The 26,061-nt window shown below is 49.8% G+C and overlaps 1 protein-coding gene across 6 annotated transcripts in view; it reads left to right on the forward strand.

Annotated features, from left to right (window-relative positions):
- WDFY4 (WDFY family member 4) overlaps nt 1-26,061 on the forward strand; it is a 269,215-nt gene that overhangs the window by 63,273 nt on the left and 179,881 nt on the right. For all 6 annotated transcript variants that reach the window (XR_016221811.1, XM_089314169.1, XM_051837552.3 and 3 more), the window contains exons 12-13: nt 3,129-3,715; nt 17,259-17,352. Coding sequence is in view for 5 of the 6 variants with exons in the window: in XM_089314169.1 (XP_089170295.1) it covers nt 3,129-3,715; nt 17,259-17,352 (681 nt within the window). In the remaining variant the exon portion in view is untranslated. The remainder of the gene's footprint in view (nt 1-3,128; nt 3,716-17,258; nt 17,353-26,061) is intronic.

Here is a 26,061-nt window from a genome sequence, read left to right on the forward strand (position 1 = left end):
AAGCAGTGTCATTGCTATTTTTTAAAAAATGTGTTTGAGAGGCAGACACATGCACACACCTAGGAGGCAGAAATAGTGACAGGAAGAGAGACAGACAGAGATCTCCTGTCTGTGGGTTTACTTCCCAGATGCCCACAGTGGCCGGGACTGGGCCAAGCCCAAACGAGGAGCTGGCATCTCAGTCTGGTGGTGGGGACCCACCATTTGCACCCTCACCACTGCCTCCCAGGGCCTGCATTGGCAGGGACCCAGACTCAGGAGCACCGCTGGGAACTGAACTCAGATACTCATCATGGGATACGGGTGTCTTAACTGCTAGACCAAACGCCTGCCCCCCTCCAACCTTTTCCTTCTTTATAACTAGGCAAAGATTGGTTTCAAGGGTTTACCACACTTTATGTTGTTTATCTGTTGTACAATATAACCATGGCCTTTCCTAGTTACTACAGCCTTTGTTTGTTGTTGTTGTTGTTTTTTTTTTTTTTTTTTTTGAAAGGCAGAGTGGACAGAGAGAGAGAGAGACAGAGAGAAAGGTCTTCCTTTGCCGTTGGTTCACCCTCCAATGGCCGCCGCAGCCGGTGCACTGCGGCCGGCACACTGCGCCGATCCGATGGCAGGAGCCAGGTACTTATCCTGGTCTCCCATGCGGGTGCAGGGCCCAAGGCCTTGGGCCATCCTCCACTGTACTCCCTGGCCACAGCAGAGAGCTGGCCTGGAAGAGGGGCAACCAGGACAGAATCCGGCACCCTGACCGGGAGAAGAACCCGGTGTGCCAGCGCCGCAAGGCGGAGGATTAGCCTAGTGAGCCGCGGCGCCAGCCTGTTGTTGTTTTTACTTTACCCACATGTCACAGATGGGGCCGTGGGAGCCCTTGAACTGCTCCTTGGCCACCATTCCTCTTCCTCTTTGAAAGAATCTGTGTGTAGTGACACAGTCCAGGATCATCCTATGTTCTGCCCCAAATGTGACACTGATGGCCCGCCAAGCAGGTTGGCTTCTTCCCTCCCTCCCTCCCTTCCTCCTTCCTTCCTTTCATTTGTTTAAAAGGCAGAGCAACAGAGAGAGGAGGAGGGACAGACGGAGAAATATCTTCCACCCACTGGTTCACTTCCCGAACGGCTGCAGCAGCCACGTCTGAGCCGAGCTAAAGCCAGAAGTCAGGAGCTCCATCTGGGTCTCCCGTGTGGCTGGCAGGGGCCCACATGCTTGGGACCTCTTCTTCCTTTTTTTAATAAAGATTTATTTATTTATTTATTTGAAAGAGTTGCACAGAGAGAGGAGAGGCAGAGAGAGAAAGAGAGAGAGAGAGAGTCTTTCATTCGCTGGTTCACTCCACAATTGGCCACAACGGCTGGAGCTGTGCCGATCTGAAGCCAGGAGCCAGGAGCTTCTTCTGGGTCTCCCACGCGGGTGCAGGGGCCCAAGCACTTCAGCCATCTTCTACTACTTTCCCACAGTAAGAGAGCTGGATCGGAAGTGGAGCAGCTGGGTCTCGAACTGGTGCCCATTTGGGATGCCGGCACTTCAGGCCAGGGCGTTAACCCGCTGCGCCACAGCGCCGGCATCGGAACCTCTTCTGCTAGCCTTCCCATCCACATTGGCAGAGAACTCGATCAGAAGTGCAGAGGCCGGGACTTGAACCTTCGCTGCAGCCTGTGATGCCCATGTCGTCGGCGGTGGCTGACCCTGTGGCGCAACAGCGCTGGCCCCAGTTTAGGTTTCTTACGGTGGAGTCCAGAGTCCGAGAACAAAATCTGTGGCAGGGACACATGCTGTGTTCTCTCGCTGGTGTTAGGAGATACATCACCTGCATTCTGCAACTGGAGCTGAGACCTCTTTCAGCAGCACCTGACTTCCTGTTTCGTAGTCCTGTGAGCTTTTACATCCAGTCCCTTCCTTCCCTTTCCTGCAGGCTACCAGTGCTCTGTCCACTGACTTCCCTGCGTCGCCCTGCAGGGTGTCACCCCACACCTTGCCACTCCAGTGCACACTGCTCCCCACCCACGCCTCCTGCCCAAAGTGCAGTTTCTCTTTTCTTTTTCCCTCCGGACTGTGTCTCAAGGCATCCCGGAGTTGACGCCAAACTGTGCCTGCTCAGACAGTCCCCCTTCTCCTGTCTCATTCGTGCATGAAGTATCAGAAAGGGTAAAACCCTCCAAAGCCCTCTCCCGCCTCGGAGCAAGAACCAGGAGGACTGACTGCCACTCTCCAGGGAACAGGCATAAATGGCGGATTCTAGTGGGGTCTGATGCGGTTTATGGGATCAGTAAATCAAAAAGTAACTCACACGGCGGTCATTTCGCATTTATCTGATGTTCTGAAGCTTTGCCACAGAAGGAACATGGCTTAAACGTGGCCCTCCTGCCCCCTCCTTTTAGAAACAAGTATTGGATACCTGCTGTATGCCGCGCGTTGCAGTCAATGAATGGTGTATTGTAAAGGCTCAGTAGAGATTTGACTTGGGAAGGAGATGGAAGTGTGCCTGCCCCACAGAGCTCTCAGTGGTGGGCAGGGCCGTGGGCTCTACAGGCTGTGCTGTGAGTAGCACCGAGGTGCTCGCCACACACAGTCAGCACCCGCTGTTACTCTGTGTATTCCATTCCTCGACGAGTTCTCTTCTCACACCAGGTGTTGAGTCGATTCACTGTATTATCTCTCCTCTTCTAATGGATGCACCCACCAGAGAGGGTGATGGCGAGTCGCAAGCCACTTCTATGCGGGTTCCGTAGTGGCTCTGGCGCTCAGCATGAGGGGATGGTTTATCCCTCCCCCCTAACCCCCGCTGCCAGGCAGGGAATGTAGTTAAGTGCATGCGAGGCCCGAAGCAGAGAGCAAGCTCTGTGGTGGAGAGAGCTGGGACACTTTTTAAGGCACTGCCGTAGAGTGTGATGAGAGTTTTGGTAAGGGACCAGAGAGGGCTGTGTGAGCACTACCCCCCACCCCTGGGTGGGTGGCTGGGTGGGGTGTGAGCTGGAGGTCAAATAAAAGTGAAGACATGGGACAGTTAGCTCAACCCCAGGCGTGGGTGTAGGCTTTTGGCATGGTCGTCTGAAAGAAGGCATCCATGGGTAAGCTAGCTCCGTGCTCACCGGCTCTGCTGGTCTTGACGGCTTCTTCTCTGTTTTCAGTCTCTACTCCGGATCCTGGAGAGCCCCAAAGGCCGCGCTGCCTTCAGAGTCTCCAGCGGGTTCAACGGGCTGCTGTCGCTGCTCTCCGACCTGGAGGGCTCGCTTCAGGACCCCCCGCCGCAGACGTGGGGAGCGGGGTCCTCCCAGCAGACCCTGGAGCTGGTGCTGCACACCCTGTGCGCCCTGTCTGCAGCCCTGCACCTGGACCCAGTCAACGGCGACTTCTTCAGGAGGAACGGGCTCTTCGAGAAGCTGGCCGAGGACCTCTGCCTGCTGGGCTGTTTTGGGCCCCCAGAGGAAGAGCACGGGGTTCCTCGGCAGTCCTCGGTCGACACCCCCAAGATCAGACCCTTTGCTGACTTGCTGAGGGCTGCCTTTTCCCCTCACAGCCCCCTCCCCCCCAGGACACAGAGCTGCCTTCAGATCCTCAGCTTTCTGGACAGCATGGCCAGCGGCACGCTGCACCTGCGCAGGGACCTGAAGGAGTGCCTGGGGGCTGGGCAGGAGCAGGCTGGGGATGCCCAGAAGAGAGACGCCAGCAGTGACCCCCAAGACAACTTCAAGCAGTGGCCAGACCTGGAGGAAAGGTAGGGTTTTGCTGCCTCCTGCCATGGGGGTCATCCGTCTATCTCTGTCTCCCATTTCTTATCCAAGCAGCCTGCACGGGTGCAGCAGGTGCGAAGACAGAACGACACAATGGCTGTGCGACTTTCTTGTCTTTAAGTGCAGGTTGCTGGGAGCTGGCAGGAAACCCAGTCTGAGCAGCACAGATTGGAGAATGTGTGCAGGGTACCTGGGAGCCCAGGGCACAACTGCGCTGATAGATTTGCTTCCTCCTTTGGTGTCTTCCATGCTCCTGGGAGCCGCTCCAGGCCCTCCCGGGTGTGCTGGGGACTTCTGCTTTCTGAGGTTTTCTCTCTTTCCTCAGGGCACTGCCAGCAGTGGGGTGAGGCCCCCCTCAATTTGCAGGACAGAAACCACCTTGTCTGGCCCAGTCTTCTGCTCTTTCTGGCTGTGTCTCCTCCCTCTAACTCAGCGCTTCCTCCTCTAATTTCTGAAAGCCGAACTCCTTAATGGGTGCAGACTTTTGTAGGCAACCTTTTACTTTCATTTGCATAATAAGGAAGTTTACAGAAGTCACAGAGCACAACTGTCATCCCCAAACCACTGTTGGGCTGCGAAAGAAAATGCAAAACACAACAACAATATGGCAGTTTTTTTTTTTTTTTTCCATTCCGCTAAAGCAGGACTGACATGAGACCAGCTACCCTTCTGAGAGTCACCAAGTGTTTTTCTCCAAGGAGAGCCCTCATGGGGAGATTTCAGCGTTGGAGCCTGAGGGTGGGAGGGATGCACATGGAATCCCCACATCTGGAGATAATCATGGAGTTTTGGTTGGTTTCATTTGTTAATCTGGCCCATTAATTGGTTTCCTGATCTTGCATTCCTGCACGAACCAATTCCTTCTTGATATATTTGTTGCTGAGTTAGATGAACTTTTTTTTTTTAAAGATTTATTTATTTATTTGAAAGGCAGAGTTACAGAGAGCGAGAAGCAGAGACAGAGAGAGAGAAAGGTATTCCATCCACGGATTCCCTCCCCAAATAGCCCCAAAGGCCAGAGCTGGGCTGATTCGAAGCCAGGAGCCAGGAGCTTCTTCTGGATCTCCCACACGGGTGCAGGGGCCCAAGCACTTGGGCCATCTTCTGCTGCTTTCCCAGGCCATAGCAGAGAGCTGGATTGGAAGTGGAGCAGCCTGGACATGAACCAGTGTCCATATGGGATGCCGGAACTGCAGGCAGCAGCTTAGCCTACTGTGCCACAGTGCCGGCCCCTAATATTTTTATATCATCTTAGATAATTGTCGTCACAGTGTGGTGACCTGTTTTCTCACCAGTAGTGTGTCTTGTCTTAATGCTGCTTTTCTCTAGCAATGACTGGACTTGTTCAGCTTTCTGGTGTTCAATGCATGCCTGGAGTTTCCCCCATCCTTTTATTTTAACCCTTCTGTGTCCTGATGTTTTAGGTATTTCTCTTGTAATGAGAAGAATTTTTTTTTTTTACTTTGTTTTAAAATCTAGTGTCATATCTTTGGTCATTTAACTGGAGACTGTGGTTTGTTTACATTTTTATAGTTATTAATATATTAGAATGATTGCCACTTTGTTATTTTCATATTTTTGGTTGGCCTTTTTCTAACCATTTTTCCCCCCCTGCTTTCTTTTTAATGCTTTATTTTAATTTAACTTTTTTCTTCTACTATGGAACTTATTCTCCTCATGATTGGTCTTTTAATGACTGCCCTAAAATGATTTAACAGGTATTTTAATAATGTTTAAACAATATCTTTGCATTCTTTTCAATTAATATGTAAAGACTGTAGGACTCTTTTTTTTTTTTTTTTTTTTTTGACAGGCAGAGTGGACAGTGAGAGAGAGAGAGAGAGAGACAGAAAGGTCTTCCTTTGCCGTTGGTTCACCCCCAATGGCCGCTCCGGTGGGTGCGCAGATCTGAAGCCAGGAGCCAGGTGCTTCTCCTGGTCTCCCATGCAGGTGCAGGGCCCAAGCACTTGGGCCATCCTCCACTGCCTTCCCAGGCCACAGCAGAGAGCTGGACAGGAAGAGGAGTGACCGGGACAGAATCTGGCGCCCTGACCGGGACTAGAACCTGGTGTGCAGGTGCTGCAGGCAGAGGATTAGCCTAGTGAGCCACGGCGCCGGCCAAGACTGTAGGACTCTTAAATGTAATTTAAGGGGCCGATACTGTGGCATAGCAGGTAAAGCCGCCGCCTGCGGTGCCAGCATCCCATATGGGCCTCAGTTTGAGACCCGGCTGCCCCACTTCCAATCCAGCTCTCTGCTATGGCCTGGGAAAACAGTAGAAGATGGCCCAAGTCCTTGGGCCCCTGTACCTGTGTGGGAGTCCTGGAGGAAGCTCCTGGCTTCAGATTGGCTCAGCTCTGGCCATTGCCACCATCTAGGGAGTGAACCAGTGGATGGAAGACCTCTCTCTCTCTCTCTCTCTCTCTGCCTCTCTGTAACTGCCTTTCAAATAAATAAATAAATCTTTAAAAAAATTTAATTTAATAAGAGCAATTATATATAATTAATTGGTAATTTAATAATTAAATACAATTATCCCTTTCCAACTTACACGTTACTTTTTTAAAAAAAAGATTTATTTATTTGAAAGGCAGAGTTACAGAAAGAGAGAGAGAGAGAGGGAGAGAGCCCTTCCATGTGCTGGTTCAATCCCCAAATGGTCCCAATGGCCAGGGCTGGGCCGGGTTGAAGCCAGGTGTCAGGAGAACTCCATTCAGGTCTCCTTCATGGGCAGTAGGAGCCCAAACACTTGGATGACCTTCCAGTGATTTCCCAGGAGCCTTAGCAGGGGGCTGGATCAGAAGTGGAGCAGCTGGGACCTGAACTGGTGTTCATATGGGATGCCAGCATCACAGGCAGCGGCCTAACCTGCTGCGCCACAACACCAGCCCCATACGTGACTGTTGTACAGTATTTTAATTACATCTTGTCTTAGTTAATTTGTCAAATAATATATTTATTATCACTCTTTTAGCAGTATTCATTTGGGGTTACCAGTAGACTTTCCATATGTGTCCTCACCATTTTTTCTTGCACCCATAGCCTTCCACCTGGGATTATCGTCCATGTGCTTGTAGTACACGGACTTCTCCTTGGTGAAGGTTTGTGTGGAGCAGACTCTTTTGGCTTCCATTTGTCTGAAATGCCTTTATTTTATCCTAATTGGTGAAGGATAGCTTTCCCAGATTCACATTTCTTACCGCACATAGAAGGGTTCCCCTAGCCGTTGAGTAGAAATGAACTCTCTTCATGGTTCGTCTTTTAAACATAATTTGCCATGCATCATTCTTCCTGTTTCGTAGTTTTATTACCATGCATCTGGACATGGATATTTTTAAAGTGTATTCTGCTGGGTATTCGTCCCGTTCTATGTGTGAATTTGGAAATGGGTGTGCTTTGTCAGTTCTGGGTGCTTTCTCGATTATACCCCACCCCCTTCTTTTTCTTGTGAACTTTGGGACAGTGGATGTGTGCTCTGCTTTCTCCATTCTGTGCTCCGTGACTCAGCTTCTCCTCCCCCTTTTCCTTCTCTTTGTCTTTCTGTGCTTTGTTCTGCACCATTTCTTTTCAACTTTCTTCCAGCTCACTGAGTCTCCTATCAGCTGTGTCATATCTGATGTTTAATCTAGACATGGAGGTTTTTTTTTTCCCCAAAAGATTTTTTATTTATTTGTTTGAAAGGCAGAGTTAGAAAGAAGCAAAGGCAGAGAGAGAGAGAGAGAGAGAGAGAGAGAGAATCTTCCATCCACTGATTCACTCCCTAAATGGCCAGAACAGCCAGAGCTGGGCTGATCCAAAGCCAGGAGCCAGGAGCTTCTTCTGGGTCTCCCACGTGGGTGCAGGGCCCAGGGGACTGGGCCATCTTCTACTGCCTTCCCAGGCCATAGCAGAGAGCCGGATGGGGAGTGGAGCAGCCAGGAATCAAACTAGCACCCATGTGGGATGGCAGCACCACAGGCAGCGGCTTTACCCACTACGCCACAGCCCTAGAAGTTTTGTTTTTAAAACCTCAGTGATCATGTAGATGTACCATTCTAGATGTACCATTTTGTCCTTTTCCAAGTCAGCCTGATTTCAGAACCCTTTTCCTTGTTTTGTCTCTTGTATTTCTTGCAGTACATGAATCATAATGTTCCCCTCTGTGACTTTTGAGAATCTCATTGTACAGTCTGTTGGTTCTGTGGCTCTCATTGCCGGTTTCTTGTGTGGTGCATGACTCTTGGGGGGTCAGTCTCTGCCTGTGACCTCACTTCTTGTGGAATCCATGCAGACCACCCTCCTCCTGGCTATCCCACCTCTGCAGACACGCGAAGCCTGCGGGAGGCTGCAGCTGCCCCTTTGCAAGCCAGGTCTTGGCCAGAGTCCCAGAGCCCGCTCTTACTGCTTTATGTTGGGCAGAATTCCTTTCCTGGGGTTCCGGATCCTGTGTTCAGCAGAGCTGTCCGAGAAGGCTTGTTCCCTGGCCTTCCTGACAATTTGCATGCTGACTCTTTGCGTTTAATTGGGTCTCAGTGTGGGTGCTTCTTCTGCCTACTCTGCCAGCTGTCGGAGAGCAGTGGAGTGCTTGTTAGCACCACAGGGCAGTGCTGTCGGGTGATGAAAAAGCAGTGGTCATTTGTCGACTGTCTCTGGGGGCTGGACACTAGCTATTTCTTTTCATTTAATTATCTCCCAAATCTTGAAATTTTACCAATAAGGAAACGAGGGCTTAGAAAGAGTAAGTCACATGGGCACATGTGGGGCCGCCTTTGGTGATGAGACAGAATTTGAGCCTGCGTGTGTGTGTGTGTGTGTGTGTTTGTGTGTATCTATGTGTGTTCTTCCTGCCTTTTGTGGAAATTCCCATAACAATGACAGTGACCTGCCCAGTGTTTTGACAGCATGGCCTGCAGGTTCAAGTTCAGGCCGTAGCCTGCAGATTGCATTAGCCCCAATTCTTTGCAGTCACCCCTGTGCCTGATGTCACCCTCGTTTCACAATGAGTCATTTTGAGATTTGTAAAGTGTCAGATTTCGTAAAAAGAGCACTGGTTCCCCATGGGGTGATTGGGTTTTACCCGTCAGGTGGTTGGAACCATGGAGGCCTCTGGGGAGGCTGTGCATGAGGGGGTTGTGGCTTACGAGGACCACTGTCTAGGAGCCTTTCCAAGCAGGCACCCCTGCTCCTTCCTGGTTCCTGCCTTCTTGTTTGACTGCCTTAGCTCCTGCTGGGTCTTGTGGTCTGAATTTTTGCATTGGGTCAGCAGAAAGAGCCTCCTGATTACCTGCTCCTTGGACCTCACTTGTGGCTGTAACTCGTATCTGCAAGGGCACATAGTTTCAATGGGAAGGGGTTTACACCTGTGGGTGCTCTGTGAGAGACCCCTAAGCCGTCTCTTGTCTTCCCCTGCTGCTGGCCGTCTCACATCCTCATGCTGGTCATTGCTGTCAAAGCAACGTCCCCTCTTAGGTGTGAGTTTTAGCCATAACTTGAGTTATAGCTAAGTGAGGTGAGTTGGATGGCCAAGCCAGACCGCCAGAGGGGACAGTGCAGACCCTGGAGTCCACACGAGGGCCAGGTGGGTCTTCGGAAGGCACAGATGTGACTGTCATTGCCACTTGGAATGCCTGGCTCCCAGGATAGTTGGACATTGTTGCGTTGGCTTGAACAACCCTAGGAGTGGCCCCCGCCACGCAGGGCCATTGCTCCCAGCCTTATCCGGCACCTTGCTGCTGGGTTTCCAATGAACATCGCACACATACCCTTTTCTCTGCCTGGGATGACCTTTGCTCTACCTGGACTATTGCTTCTATTGCTTTGTTCTCTGTTACTTCCTCCAAGGATCCCCCACGCCCACCCCGCCACCACCCTGGGCTGTCCCAGCCTCATCCCCTAGGCCAGCTCGGGTGTCTGCGCCACGTCCTCTCAGCATCTGCCGCACTGATCACTGGGAACGTCAGTAACTCATCGGGTGGCTGTTGTTATACGATTCCTTGAGGTTGAGCTCACACGTACAGTCATGTCATAGCCTCAGTGATGAAGACACAAAACAGCCCCCAGCCCCCCGTGCTCCCAACTGCCGCCCCATAGAGCACATCTTTTCTCTACCCCAAGCCCTGACAGCCGTTGGTGTTCCCTAAAGCTCGTCTTCTCCAAAAAACTGCAGACATAGAGGCAAACACACGTTGTCCTTGGGGACCGGCTTCTTTCACGCAGCACGACACCCGTGAGATTCTGCCATGTTGTATCAGTGTCGTGATTTTTCCTGCTCGGCGGTGTTTCATTTGCAGGAGAAATGATCGGTCTCTGGCTTAGCTTTTCATTTTTTTCAGTAGGCTCCTTCACAGATGGGAAGGCTTTATCTGTGATGCAGTTCAGCTGATCCGGCTTTCTGCTTTCTCTGGCTTATGCCTTACAGAGATCTCTTTGTCTAGCCAAGGCCGGGAGGATTTTCATCCATGCTTCCTTCCAAAAGTTTTATAAATCTATACCCTTAAGGTTGTTTTTGTTTGTTTGTTTGTTTGATACCAATTTTTTGGGGGGACATGGAAATGTCTGTTTCTTCCAGGGCTATTTGTTGAAAATATGACCCCTTTTTCATTTAATTGTCTTTGTGCCTTTGCAGAAATCTCTTGTGTATCTCTTTTTCTAGACTCCGTTCTGTTGCTCTCTGTCTACTGCTTCTGCAGCGTTGCCTTCGTTGCTGTTGACAGTGAGTCACTGCATCAGCTAACCTGAGTCCTCCACCTTCCTTCTTCCTTTTCCGCTTTGCTTGGTGACTTCTGTTCCTGCATCTTTGGATAACCTAGTGCCATGTGTATGTCGGGACCAACTTGCCTGAACCCACAACATGTCCTGTTGGCGTTTGAATTACGATTGCATGAAATAGACGGGAGGAGAATTCACAGCTTGACTACGTTGACTAGTCCGATCCACAAACAGTGTGTATTAGGTCTTTGATTTCATTCACCCATCTGTAGCATTCAGCACAGACAGCTGCTTGCTTTCTTAGATTTATACCTGAGTATTTAAATTTTTTGAGCACTATTCTAAGTGATATTTAAAAATTCTGTTTTTTTTTCTTTCTAGTATATAGCAACTTGATTTATTTTTATATGTAAGCTATGTATGCTGAGGACTTGCTAAATTCAATGATTAATTCTAGGAGTTTTTTTTTTTTTTTTTTTAATAGCTATGTAGACAATGGCATTAGCAGTGACTAGGGACACCTTTAGAGTTCCTTTCCAACCTGCATGGTCCAGTGGCATGTTGAAAAGGAGTGGAGAGAGTGGACATCTCTTCTGCATTCTTAATTTTAGGAGAATGTTTCTGATCTTTTTCCACAGAATATGGTGCCAGGTGTGGCTTTTTTGTTAATGCCCATTAGTAGGTGATGAAAAATTCTTATTAATGTACTGAGAGATTTTTTTTAAAAATCACATTAAATCTTTCAAGTGATTTTTCTACATTAAATTATACGATCATGTGATTTTTTCCCCTGTAGTTTATCAGCATTATGGGCAATGTTGGCTGATTTTTGAATATTGAATCTCCCTTGCATTTGTGGGGTAAGCCCAATGGGCCATAACGCCTTATTTGTTTTGTATGCACTTGGATTTGGCTTGCTAATAGTTTGTTGAAGATTTTTGCTCCCATGTTTATGAGGGATATTGCCTTGTTTCCTGGTGCTGTCTTTTTGCTTTTAATGTCAGGTTAATCCTGGCTTCATCAAGTAAATTGGCAAGGATTCCCTTTCTCTTCTATTTTGTGAAAGCAGTTGTGTGGGATTGGAGTGACTTCTCTTTTCACCAGATGGTAGAATTCACCGGTGCAAACACTGGGTCCGGAGCATCCTTTGTGGGAAGGTTTTAACTCCAGATTCACTTTTTGTGATGGCTATAAATTATTCAGTTACTCATCTCAGGTTTTGGTAGTCTGTGGCCTTGAAGAGATGAGTCCATTTCATCTGAGCTGTCGCATGTGCAGGCCTGGAGTTATCTGCAGTGTGTTCTCATTGTCCTAATGTCTGCAGGGTCGGTGGCAGGACTGCCGCTTTCATTCCCAACATCGATCCTTTGTGTCTTCTCGCCTTTGCTAGCTTACCTGGTGATTTTTCAGTCTTTAAAAGGCTTTCAGATAACCAGACTTCCATTATTTTCTTCACTGGTTTTCAGTTTTTAATTTCATTGACTTGTTTTGCTATATTTATTATTGAATTTCTTCTGCTTGCATTTTTCTTTCTTTTAATAAACAGCGTCAGGAGGTGGAAGCTTGGATTGTTGATTTGAGAACTTTTCTGTTTCATTGTGTAAGCATTTAATCCTATACATTTCCCTCTAAGTACCGTATGAGGAGCTTCTTAGAAATATTTCTATGTGTATATTTTTATATAAGTTTTTAATCTTTAAGAAGATTAAAAAAATCTTCTTAAAACTTTCTCTTTGACCCATAAGTTGTTTAGAAATATGCTTAAATCCCAAGCATTTGAAGGTTTCAAAGCTTATCATTGTATTACTCATTTTTAGGATGTAGTTTGTATGATTTTATCTGTTTGAAATGTTTTAAAATTTGCTTTATGACTCAGGGTAGAGCCTATTGTCATGAATGTTGAAAAGAATACCTACTCTCAGTTGTTGGGTAGAGTGTTTGATAAATAGTTGGTTGCGATCCAGTTCTGACGTCGATGGGTTTCTGTTTCTTTTTTCATCGGTCACAGCAAGAGAATATTGAAGTCTCATTTTATGAGTGGGGAGTTGGCCGCTTGCCCTTTCAGTTCTAGAAGTTTTTCTTTATGAGTTTGGATGCTCTGTTATTACTTGCATATGTATTTTTGGTATCTACCACTCATTAATCATTAGTAATTCAATCTGGTTATTACTGATCGTTTTCCTTGTTCTGAAGTGCCCCTTCTCTGGTATTAATAGAACCACAGCTGCTTTCTTTGGATTAGTGCTAGCATAGTACACATTTTTCTATCCTTTTATACTTACCCTGTCTATGTAATTTTATTTAAAGATGACATGGAGCTTTGTCTTTATTTTTCCATTCTGACAGTATCTGTTTAATAATTGTTTCATGTAATTATTACTGTGTTTACATTTAAGTAATATTATCATTTTATTATTTGTTTTTTCATTTTCATTCTTCTGTTTCTTTTTTCCTGACTTATGTGGGTATTTTAAGTATATTTTAGTATTTCATTTGGTTTTATTTATTGAATTTTCATCTATTTCAATACTTTAAATAAAGATTTTAATATATATATGTAACTTTTAATGGACTGCTTAAAATTAATATTTTTAATTAATTAATTAATTTATTTATATTTTTTTGATAGGCAGAGTGGACAGTGAGAGAGAGAGAGACAGAAAGGTTTTCCTTTTTGCCGTTGGTTCACCCTGCAATGGCTGCCGCGGCCGGCGCACTGCGGCTGGCGCACCGCGCTGATCCAATGGCAGGAGCCAGGTACTTATCCTGGTCTCCCAGGGGGTGCAGGGCCCAAGTACTTGGGCCATCCTCCACTGCACTCCCTGGCCACAGCAGAGAGCTGGCCTGGAAGGGGGGCAACCGGGACAGAATCTGGCACCCTGACCGGGACTAGAACACGGTGTGCTGGTGCCGCAAGGCGAAGGATTAGCCTACTGAGCTGTGGCGCCGGCCTAAAATTAATATTTTACTACTTAAGGATTACAGAAGTTTGTCTCTAGCAAGTTCCTTTAGCCTTCCCTAAGCTGTCCTATGAGGCATCTAACACAATGTGGTTGTCAACCATCATACAGATATTTAAGAACTTACAAGGAGAAAATAGTGCATTATATTTATCCAAGTATTGACTGTTTCTATTGTTCTTTCTACTTTCCAGCTACCAAATTTCCTTCTGTTATGGTTCTCTGCCAACTAAAGAACACTTTCAAGTATTTTTTTTTAAAACAAATCTGGTGGCAAGAGATTCATCTGGGAGTGTCCCTGTTTTGTTCCTGAAGGGTATTTTTCCCGGATATGGAACTAATTCTGTACATTGCTTTGCAGCTCTTAAAAACTGTGGTCCTTCTGCCTTCGACTTTCTCATGAGAAGATCCACAGCCATCCAGATGAGCTTAATAATGATGTGATTGAGCACGGGTCTCTGTTTCTTTTGTTTGGATTTTAGTAAGCTTCTTGAATCTAAAGCATATGTGTTTAACTTCATTTGAAGAGAGAATGGCTAAAAATGTTCCAAAAACATTTTTTTCTTTCACCAAACTCTTGGAAAGTGGATTGGAAGAATCAGTGTCATGAAAATGCCCATGGTGCTGAAAGTGATTTATAGTTGCAATGCAGTCCTTACCAACATGCTGGGGATGTTTTTCACAGAACTAGAAAAAACACTACTCAAATTTGTATGTAACCACAAAAGATTAGTGATCGAAGCAATACTGAGCAAAAGGATCAAAGTAGGAGACATCACCCTGCCTGATTTTAAAAGATATTACAGGGACTGGCACTGTGGCATAGCAGGTAAAGCCACTGCCTGCAGTGCTGGCATCCCATAAAGGCGCCAGTTCGAGACCTGGCTGCTCCACTTCCAGTCCAGCTCTCTGCTATGGCCTGAGAAAGCAGTAGGAGATGGCCCAAATCCTTGGGCTCCTGCACACACGTGGGAGACCCGGAAGAAGCTCCTGGCTCCTGGCTTCGGATTAGTGCAGCTCTGGCCATTGCAGCCAACTGGGAGTGAACCAGTGGATGGAAGATCTTTCTCTCTGTCTCTACCTCTCTCTATAACTCTGCCTTTCAAATAAATAGATACATCTTAAAAAAATAGAGATTGCAGAGGTAGGCATTGTGGCCCAGCTGGTTAAGCCACCACGTAGGATGCCGTATCCCATATCGGAGTGTCTCTCCAGGGCCAGCAACTCTGCCTCTGATCCAAGCTCCTGCTCACGTGCCCAGGAAGGCCCAGATATTGAGTCTGTGCCATCCAAGAAGGAGACCCAGATGGAGTTTTGAGCTTGTGGTTTGGGCTTGGCCAGTCCTGGCTCTTGTAGACATTTGGGGGGAATGAAACAGAGAATGGGAGAACTCTCGCTCTCGCTCTTGCTCTCTTGTCCTCCCTCTCTGTCCCTCTGCCTTTCAAATCAAGTGATAAATGAATCTTTTAAAAGACATTACAAAGTTAGAGTAATTAAAACATCATAGTATTTCTGAACTCCTCCTCCTCTCCTTCTGAGACCATCAATGGCAGTAGCATTAGTTCTTTTTGGTACTGTGAGACTCTCTTCATTTAATAAAAGCTTCCTCTTGTGGTTTAGCTTGGGTGATTCCTGTTGATCTGCCTTCTGATTCGTGAGCTCTTTCCCCGTCTCATCTTCTTCCTCGGTTGTTCTCATTCAGTAAGTCTTTTCAAGGTTCCCTCATTTTTCACTTCTTAAGTTTGTATTTGATTCTTTTTTGTTGCATTCATTTTTTTTGGACAGTGAGGAAGAGAGACAGAGAGAAAGGTCTTCGTCCCGTTGGTTCACCCCCCAAATGGCCACTGATCCGAAGCCAGGAACCAGGTGCTTCCTCCTGGTCTCCATGGGGTGCAGGGCCCAAGCACTTGGGCCATCCTCCACTGCTTTCCCGGGCCACAGCAGAGAGCTGGACTGGAAGAGGGGAACCAGGACAGAAGCTGGTGCCCCAACTGGGTCTAGAACCCGGGGTACCAGCATCGCAGGCAGAGGATTAGCCTGTTGCATTCATTTTTAAAAAAAAACTCTGAGACTTTGTATTTTAAAAATTCATTTCAAAAGTGTTCACCTTCATTTCTTGGAGTTTGCTTAACCATAACTGATTTAAATTTTCATTTGAGAAGTCTGTTTCCTGTGTGATTTTCACACAGGTGTTTGTTGGCTGTCTTTCCCCATGTGAGCTGATGAGATTTCGGTGTTAAGCAATTTCATGCTGGACCCTGGAGGTTTGAATGTTACCTTAGGAACTCTGGCTCTTGTTGACATCTTATGGGGAGTGTTGATTATTGGGTTCTAGCAGACACAGTTGGGTTCAGATGATAAGTTTCTTTGTTTCTTTTTTTTAAGATTTATTTTATTTATTTGAAAGTCAGAGTTACACACAGAAAGAAGGAGAGGTTGCGGCATTCCGAAGCCAGGAGCCAGTAGCTGCACCAATTCAAAGCCAGGATCCAGGAGCTTCTTTCAGGTCTCCCATGTGGGTGCAGGGTCCCAAGGACTTGGGCCATCTTCTACTGCTTTCCCAGGCCACAGCAGAGAGCTGGATCAGAAGTGGAACAGCCTGGACTTGAACTGGCACCCATATGGGATGCCGGCACTGTGGGCGGTGGCTCTACCTGCTGCTCCGCAGTGCCGCCCTGAGACCACAAGTTTCTATCCACCTTCTGTGTACTGTGCCCCAGCGTTAGTTCAGCTCTCGAAGACTTTGCTGGGCAATTTGATGCACCGACAGTCTGCCTCTTATGGAAGCCAGTCTCCAGCGGTGGTTTGCCCCCAGGCTGGGTCAAAATGCACATGTGCACAGTCAGAATTGAGCTCAGCACCAACGCACAGCCTGCCAGTCACACCTTCTTCAGCCGCCTCCTCGTCATCCTCTTCCTGGCACAGCGCACACCGTGGATCCCAGGAGCCACTCCCATTACCTCTCCTGTCTCCGTTCTTCCCCACAATGACATTTGTCGCTGGGGGAAAAGGAAAAATCAGTGGAGGTCTCGCCTGTTCTGCAGAGAAGGTTTCTTGTGTCTGAGAGCCTTAGAGTCTGCCTGGCTGCTCCTGCTGCCACCACCCAGGAACCTGCCCAGAGTCTGGGAAGGGAAAGAATGGAGAAACAAAGCCAAGAGGGCCCCAGGGAATCTAATCCATGTGACCTCCAGGAGCCTCGCTTCTCTCCCTTCGGACGAGAGGGAGGACTCCAAGAGGAGCTATTTCCCCGCCGCCTGCGCCAGGCGCGGTTCTGGGTTCAAGGGCACTTGTGTGTTCACAGAAAGGCTGCTGCTGGAGGAGAAGCCCCAGGGAACTCCTTTTTCAGCTCCATGGTGCTTTGGGTTGGGGTTTTCTTCTCTTCTACCATTTACTTTTTAGTCTTCAGAGTTTAAATCAGCGTTTAAATGCAGTTCTACTGGCATTTAAATTGTATGCGGTGTATGGGACATAGCAGAAGATGCCCGCACCACCGGGAGGGACCCACAAGTGTGTGTGTGCATGTGTGTGTGTGTATGTGTTTAACCTGTTTAATCTACAATGAAAGCTTCGTAATCTTCCATGTTTCTGGAAGGAAGGGAGGGAGACCAGGGCTCTCATGTCCTTCAAGTGTCAACTGTGAACCAGGTATTACGTCTGAGAGCTCAAGAGCAGTGCTGTGTGTTTGTCGGAGGGAGGGCGGCGTTGTGCAGGACACTCGGGCTCAGATGCAGCCATTCAGGGCCACCCAGGCAGGAAGTGGTAGACTGAGGCTGTGGATCCTGGCCGCTCTGTCTGTAAGAGGAAGATCCAGAGAGTTCGGCGAGAAGAGGGAAGAGCCTCGAAGGGCTCGTGTCTGAAGCGCTGCTTTCCCTCTCTGCAGGGCAGAGGAAGGTGACGCCGTGATCATGCATCCCGGGATCGTGTGCACCATGGTGCGGCTGCTGCCTCGGCTCCACCACGAGGACCACCCGCAGGTACCTGCCGATGGACGCGTGCCCAAGACAAAGCCCGTCTTGGTCATGTGACCTATCCCAAGCTCCCTGTGGCCTGAGACTCCTTTTCTTCTCGTTGCCCTCAGTGCCCTGCGTCAGTGGGGCCGTCCTTGGGAAGCAAGCATCAGTTTATCTTGGGCCCTGGATTGAGTTTGTGGTGCCCCCCCACCCCAAGGCTATGCAAAACAGGTGACTTCTGTTGGCCAAGGGACTTCTAGAAACAACCATGGAACAAAAACAAATGGGGGAAAAAATTCTGAAATCTTCACCCGGCAGGTCTCAGGCGCTAAGCCCAGCACCTGGGACTGGAGGGGGACAGGAGGACACTGGCCACCTACACATTCGTCTGCCCCATGGGTGCTGGCTGAGGTCTTGGTCCTGGGCTCCTTTCAGGGAATACAGGGCTAGCACAATGGGAAAAAGAGGCACTGTCCCTGGAGCATGCACCTGTGGTGGGGATAGGGAGGTGGCGACAGTGCACACGGACGAAATAAAGACCCTCACAAATGGATGTGCAGTTACACACAGCGATGGACAATAGCAAGGGGCGGAACCGGGTGGTGAGGGAGAGAATGATGGGGTAGAGGAGGGGACAGGCCCCGTCTGATCTGCTCTAGGTGAAGAGGTGGAGATCAGGGAAACTGTCTCTTAGGTGGTGATGTTGCAGTAGAGCCTTGAAAGATGTGGAGTTATTAGCCAGGAGGGAAGGATCTTACTGCAGGCAGCGGGGGCAGTGCCGAGAGAACTGAGCGGCACGTGGGCTCTGGGCTGGGCAGGGGCAGGCTGGAGCCTCCCAAGGGTGATAAGAAGCCTCTCTCAAGGGAGTGGGGATGACAGGGTCAGGTCTCTGTATCGACAAGGTGTCCTGGGCTGTTGGGTGGAGAATGGCCTGGGCGTGGCATGTGGGGAAGCAGTGAGGGGCAGCCGTGGGGAAGCTTCGCCTGCAGTCAGCTGCCACACGGGGCGGGGGGGCTGCCTTTGGAGGGGAGTCTGGGGGTTGTGTGAAGGAGGGGGCCAGGTAGCCTCTACCAAGGTGAATGCACAGCTCCAAGATGACAGTCAAAGGGGAGCCCTGGTTCCAGTCCCATCACACGTGGGTGTCGAGAACCTCAGAGCAGACGAAAGCATCGGAAGCACACATATCCCGGAAGCTGTGAGGAGGAGACTGGAGTTGTTAAGGAAGACCTGGAAGATGCCCTGCATGCGGTGGGACGTCAGAGCACCTGGTGCTACGCCCAGCTCTGCTCCGGGCTCCCGGTGGGACGTCAGAGCACCTGGTGCTACGCCCAGCTCTGCTCCGGGCTCCCGGTGGGACGTCAGAGCACCTGGTGCTACGCCCAGCTCTGCTCCGGGCTCCCGGTGGGACGTCAGAGCACCTGGTGCTACGCCCAGCTCTGCTCCGGGCTCCCGGTGGGACGTCAGAGCACCTGGTGCTACGCCCAGCTCTGCTCCGGGCTCCCGGTGGGACGTCAGAGCACCTGGTGCTACGCCCAGCCTGCTCCGGGCTCCCGGTGGGACGTCAGAGCACCTGGTGCTACGCCCAGCTCTGCTCCGGGCTCCCGGTGGGACGTCAGAGCACCTGGTGCTACGCCCAGCTCTGCTCTGGGCTCCCGGTAGGACGTCAGAGCACCTGGTGCTACGCCCAGCCTGCTCCGGGCTCCAGCTGCCTGCTGCTCCCTGCTCTCGGAGGCACAGCAGCGATCACGCGAGTGCCTAGATTCCTGCCACCCACGTGGGAGACCCGGATGGGGTTCCCACTCCCAGCTTCAGCCCCAGCCTTGGCTGTGGGCAGCATCTGGGGGATGAACCAGCAGATAGGAGCTCTCTCGACTTCTATGTCTCTGTCTTTCTGCTTCTCAAATAAATTTTTTTAAAGGAAGGAAAGAAAATGTAGCACTTTAGATTTATTCAGTTGAACTGGTGGCTACCAGGCCCTTCACTGTGTATTTAAGTCTCCTAAGCAGTTTTGTCGGGGGCGTTCTCTCTTTTTGTAACCAGTGGGGAAACACAAGTTCAGATCATTTAAATGACTTTGGAGGATTCCCAGTTGGTGCTCCTCACACTGAATGTGGTCCTCCCTGGGTTGCCTCCCATGGAATGAGCAACAGGGGCCTGGCACTTCTGGGAGGTGACGAAGGGTCCAGCTGTGCTGGAGTAGGAGTTGAAAAGTAGGCAACACACTTCAGGAAGAAATGACAGCTGGTTGGCATGGTTAATCCCAGCCCGACAGTGACAGTGATCCCGATACAAATCTTGTAAGCCCTTCAAGGTCAGTGGGAGAAGTGGACGGAGGAGAGAAAGTCTTGGTGTGCAGGGGTGGGGATGTTTCCACCTGGAGAATGTGTGGGATTCAGGGCAGTTGCATGTCAACATCTCCTCAGTGCCTGGGCTTGTTCTGGTCCCTGCTGCTCTGCAGAGAGAGAGAGAGAGAGAGAGAGAGAGAGAGGTGGCAAAGCGGTAATGAAATCACTGGACAGAGCCATACGTGAGGGACTTCAAAAACATTCGTTCACAACGGACCTAAAACACAGGTTTCTTTTGGTGCAAAACATTGCGGAAGCCACGCATAGTGTTTGCATGCTACATGTGAACATGACCCTTTGGAGACTCCCCTATAGACAGCCGTGGAAGGGAATGCACGCCACAGTTGTCAACAGTGGTGGGCAAGGAGGAAGCCTGGAGACAATGGGGTCAGCAGCTGGGCTGTTCCTTCGCACGATTCTGTGAGTCAGGACGCTGGACAGGGCCCAGCAGGGCCGGTGATGCTTGTGGGGTTAGATCAACCATGGTGGCCTCTTCACTCACAGAGCAGCTCTGCCCCTTCGCAAGGCCGGCTCACATGGTGAGGGGCTCCTGGGCTGGCCCAGCTGGGTCACACAGCAGGGGCCTTAGTTCAAGCTGTCGATTCTCCTCTATGTCGCCCTGTCCATCTGGCCTCTCCATGTGTCCCCACTCCTCACCCCCGGGGACCCTCCAGCAGGCCACACTGCATCTTGTGACTTCTGAAGGCTTATGTGTGGGACAAGCCAGGGCTGTTCCCACAGCTTTCTAATGGTCCAGTTGAGCCCAGGCTCAGCTTAGACCCAAAGGGAGAAGACACACACCTCCCCTGCATGTGTCCAGGAGAGGCACTTCCTGGCAGCCATCTTGAAAGACCAACGTGGCATGGGTGGTTGGCCTAGAGGTTAAGACCTTGGGTAAGATGATGCATCTCACGGCAGAGGACTTGGGTCCGATGCCCAGCTTCTGCAGCCTCTTGCTACTGAGCACTCTGGGAGGCAGCACTGATGGCTCAGAAACTGGGTTTCTGAAACCCATGTGGGAGATCTGGGTTGAGCTCCCAGCTGCCAGCTTTGGCCTTGGCCCAGCCCCGGCCATTGCAGGTGTTTGGGGCGGTGGGGGGGGAGCGATGAAATAGCAAATGAGAGTCTGTGTGTGTATGTGTGTGTGTGTGTGTGTGTGTGTGTGACTGCCTCTCAAATAAATAAATTTAAAAATTTTTAATTAAAAAAAGTCCAGCTACTGTAATCGCCCTATGCATTCAACTGCTGGATGAAAGCATTTGACCCCCCCAAATCAAATGTCTTTCAGTCAATGAGTTGCTCAAAACCTGGGATCTTACCTTCTGTGTCTGACTGGTCACAACAGGGTTTGCCGGGGCATAGCAGAGACCCGTGCGCACTGGGGTCATCTCTGTGCTGTGAATCTCCCGCCGTGGCTCTTTGAAGTGCAGGTGCGAGTGCTCAAGGCTCAGAAGTGTTGGGTGACTGCCCACGGTCCTGGGGTCCCACACTGCAAGTCGTGTTTGACGAGTGAGTCTCTGATCTTGCCGCCGTCACAGAAGGCCACGTCCTGCCATCCGGGCATTGCACACCTTCCCAGGAGCCATCAGCTTCCTGTGAGGACATCTGGCTGCCTTGTCTGTATTTCACAGAATGCAGCCAGCGTCCTTGCCATGTCGACGACCAAGCCAGTGGTTTGGGCGGTCTTGTGAGTGCCGAGCTATGCGTTCTGCACAGCCCACAGCAACGAGGGCGCATGGAGTGACACAGAGCAGACAGCACTCCACCCCACTCTTGCATTCGCACGTAGAATCTCCCCGGCTGAGCCTGGGTTTCAGCTTAAACAACTCGAGTTGCCACCTCCCTGTGTGGGGAAGAACCTCTGCTCTGTGCTCAGCCCGTGAGAGTGACGGGACAAATTCAGTAGGTGACTGAGAATTCCATTTGGGGCGATACTTCTTCTATATTCAGGTCACAGTAGGTAATTTAGAAAAAGTCTAATTCTCCCTCACTGTCTCTCAGATATGCAAATGAAACGTCGCGGTGCATTTTCTCAAGTATTTTCTGCAGATGCCAAGTCAGCAGCTATTAAACGTTGGATAATTACCGTAATTGATTTCTGAAAAGGGGTGGGGGAGGCCTCACGGCAACAAATAGCACAGTAAATCAAACGAGAAATGAGACGGCGCGGGCAAATGCGGAAGCAGAAGTGCCTGTAGGCCTCTGCAGGTTTGGGTGCAGGAAACCGAGTGTATTTCAGTAGATGGCAGTGTGACTAAAAAGATAGAAGGCAAGGCCCCCTGACTCCTGGGTCTGCCGGTGGGGCTCCTTGTGCGCTTCTGCAGTTTACGTAACTCACATGTTCTTCCTCGCCGTGGGTGAGAAATTGATGTCTTTCCAAGGGACTGGAGTCAGCTTAGGGGCCATGACTTAAATAACCTCGCGAGTGTTCTGTTCTGGTTTCTTTCCAATTGTGGCTGCTCTCAGTTTGTTCTGTGCACAACCCAGAGGTGTTTTTGCCCCCTCCAAAATGCGAGCCCTGGGAGCTGGTGTTGAAAGCAAAGAATCCAGTTCTCCTTCTGCCTCTGGTGCCACTGCCTGAGTTAAAAACTGGTGGCAGGCTTGCTCCTGGGTACAAGGCAAAACTAGAGTCCAGCTCAGTTCTCTTGGAGCCGAGTTGGCCCCAGAAAGAAATAACTGCCCAGAAAAAGAAAAAATACTTTTCCGGTACACTCAGCAGCCATGAGGGTTTTGCTGTTAGGGATGTGGCCTTGGGCCGGACCTCTGACCTGTATTAGGAGGACTTTCCAGGTCCAACTGCTACCCCCACTTCCTCCAGGGCTGTGGCCCCCAGGCAGTTCTAGCAGAGAGAAATTTGCTGCGTGTGTGATAGCCGTCACCCACAGCGTGGGAGGACCAGAGGTGGAACACAGGCTGTGTGGCAGCAGCAAGAGTGATGTGTTTGCCTCTGCAACTAATTACCAAGCACCTGCTATGTGTCTTTGAAGAGATGGAGATGATATCACTGGAACTTGGAGTCAGGGCTTCCTCAAACACAGCAGGCCGAGAAGCGTACGAAACACACGTCGTGACGGCCGCAGCACAGGGCCCCGGGACAGAGAGGCACGGCACTTGAACGAAGCTTAGAGAAAAGGTGTGTGCATGCCAGATGGCACAGAGAGAGAGGGAAGAGGCGCTCCGATGCAGAGAGAAGCACACGTGAAGATGCCTGTGCGGCCATTGGAATAGTCAACTGGGCCAAGACAGACTCACGGGGTGGGAAGGCAGTGAGTGGGTGGGGCTGGAGAAGTCAGCTGGAGCCACATCGTGAAGGGCCTCGGTTGCATTTTCTTGAGTTACTTCCCATCATTATCATCATCATCATCACCATTCTCATCATCACCACCGTCACCATCACATCACCACCACCATCACCATCATCACCACCATTATCACCATCACCATCATCACCACCATCATCACCACCATTATCATCACCATCACATCACCACCATTATCATCACCATCACCACCACCATTATCATCACCGTCACATCACCACCATTATCATCACCATCACATCACCACCATTATCATCACCATCACCACCACCATTATCATCACCATCACCACCACCATTATCATCACCGTCACATCACCACCATTATCATCACCATCACCACCATCATCATCACTATCGCCATCATCATCACCATCACCACCATCCCCACCATTATCATCACCATCCCCACCATCATCACCACCATGCTTGCCATCACCACCATTGTCACCATCATCCTCATCACCCGATGAGCACTGACTGCCCCAGGGCTTGGTTCAGGCCCTGAAGACGGCAGACTGTGAGCTTGGCAGCCGCAGAGCCCTGGGAGAGTTCCTTGTCAGCTTTGACCCTTAGCTCGTCTCTCTGTGGGACGATGGTGGGTTACACGAAGCAATACGTGAGTGCTTAGTGTGGTGGAGGGACTTGGCGGCGTGGGAAGCTTGTCCTGGCTGCTGCAGCTGCCGTGGCTAGATGCCAGAAACTCTGCAGACAGTTGTCACTGCATCTTGATAAAATCCTGCAAGGTGAATTTCAGTCTTCCTGTTTAGCAGGTGAAGGCTTGAAACTTGAAGCGATTCAGTGAGAGTGAACAGCCTTGCCAACTGGTGTGTGTGCACCTGGCCTCCTACCACTGTGCCAGGCTGGCTGGTGGGCCAGGGAGGTTATGGGAGCAATGACAGGCGTGGGAGGGATTGCCGCGTATCCTCAGTCTGCACCCTGAGTTGCTATCAGTATGTTCCAGAGACCTAAAGGCTGCTGCAAGCTTCCTGCCGCTATGGAAACGTCCAGGTGCAGTCTGATGGGATGGAAAGAGGATTGGGGTTCAGAGCTGTGTGTGTCTGTCACTCATGGGTGCCTGTGTTTGGAAAAGCTGAGTGTCATTTTCTGGAATGAGCCTGTGTTTCGGATGCATTGGACTAATCGCATGGGTTTCAAGTAACTAAAATATTGACGGCGTTAATGGCCCTGGAGAGCATTGTATAAGCGCAGGCCATTTGGAAAGAGCCATTTCCTCCAATAGACGTTGGTAAAGCAGGATCCTTGCTTTGTTAAATTATAGCGCATTAGACATGTGTTGAATTTCTACATTTCCTATGCTCTTTCTCATCCCCCCAAATATTTCTGTTACTCCAGTGTTGTAGGAGTGGAGGGGGAACAAAGAGAGATTGCGATATAGAGATGGAGATAGAAATACAGAGAGGGATGATAGATGCAGATAGATACAGATAGATGATAGAGATGGATGATAGATAGATAGATGATAGAACCAGCGATAGTGTGGTATTCATCTTGATTTAAGCTTGAACATGGTGCTAGGTTGAGAGTCAGAAAACCTTGCTTGGATGAGAGGCTGTGTGAATTGTCCCTTGAATAATGAGTAGGAGCTTAGGGATGGGGTTGGCATGGACTTTGCCCACTTTGAGCTATGCTGGGCCAAGGGGGAGAACATCACTATGACCTGATTGCGGGGTGGGGAGTCATATGGGAACGAGAGAAACCCTTCTTAAATCTGAGATCCTGGGGCTTCAGCTGCTGAGGGCATGGTCTGTCCTGTGTGTGTTGTTTGCAAAGGTGGCAGGTCTGGAGCAGGAAGGCAGGCAGCCAGCCACGTGCATCTTGGTCTTGGTGTCTTGGTTACAAACCTGCCCTATGCATCGAGGAGGCCAGGCCCTTTGGCCAAGGTTCTCATGGTTTGCTGGGCGCTGAGTTCTCTCTTACACCCAAACCAAGAACACAGACTCCCGGGCCCACCACGCCATAGGAGCAGCACAAATGAACGTGTCAGGGTGTAGGACTGTGGTGCAATGGCCACATGAAGGGAGAACGAATTCTGAGAAAGCATTGGCCAAGGCTACTTGCAGAGTGAAACACACCTGCGGGCCCCGATGGTCCCGGGCACCACCTGTGCAGTCTTTGGTCTCTCAGAGTCTGTCACTGCTCTCCCCAAATCATCACATAAAGAACACTGCAACCAAGTTGGAACACCCGACTAGTTCCGGTGTGAGCGGATCAAAAGTCCCAGGTTCCTTCACAGGGAGGGGAGCTGGCGCTGGACACCTGGTAGTCTTCCTGTTGGTGTTGAGACTGTGCGGCTAAAGTGACGGGACACTGGGGACTGATGCACCTGACATCCCCCTGGGACCCGTGTGCACCAGGAGAGAAAGCTGAGAAAGAGAGAAGGAGGTAGCATCCGCAGCAGGACAAAGGCTGACTTGGAGTCTCGCCTGCCGAGTGCAGGGAGTGGAGCCGTCCTCAGCGCCACAGCACAGGTCACTCCGCGATCACGTGCCTCGCGGGTCCAGCCTGCCGGCCTGTCGGGTGACCCTGTGCTCTCAACAGAGTCCTAATTGAACCACCACCCCCTTTCCTGCCTTGCGAGTCATCTGCGTTAGGAAAATCAATCCATTTGGAGGGGGAGAGACCAGACTGGTTTCCTGCCACTGCTCATATTTTCACGAAAACCCCATTTTACTGGAACCAACGTTGAAAAAAACAGCACATTTTATTCAAAACAAGGCAATATTGGTATTGACAGAGCTGCAGTGATAATGAGGACGATCAATTCTCCCTCCTCCATTATGGGGTATTGAGCAATTTTGGAGTCAACTTGTGGCATCATTAGGCAAGCTCAGCAATTCTTGCCTTTGCAAACTTTCTCCTTTTTCTTTCTTTTTCGCATATTTAGATTTTTTAAGTATTCCTGTTCTGGTGTTGGGGCGCGGAGCAAAAAGTGAACCAAGAAAAAAAAAACTCAAAAAACAAATAAACAACAACAAGAACAAAACCCAGAAGTCTGCCAATTAATATGAGTGATTGCAGGTGTTTCTATTTATTTCTTATTAATAG

This window comes from Oryctolagus cuniculus, chromosome 15 (assembly GCF_051225735.1).
Source record: "Oryctolagus cuniculus isolate XC-2025 breed Fujian yellow rabbit chromosome 15, ASM5122573v1, whole genome shotgun sequence".
NCBI classification, from domain to species: domain Eukaryota; kingdom Metazoa; phylum Chordata; class Mammalia; order Lagomorpha; family Leporidae; genus Oryctolagus; species Oryctolagus cuniculus.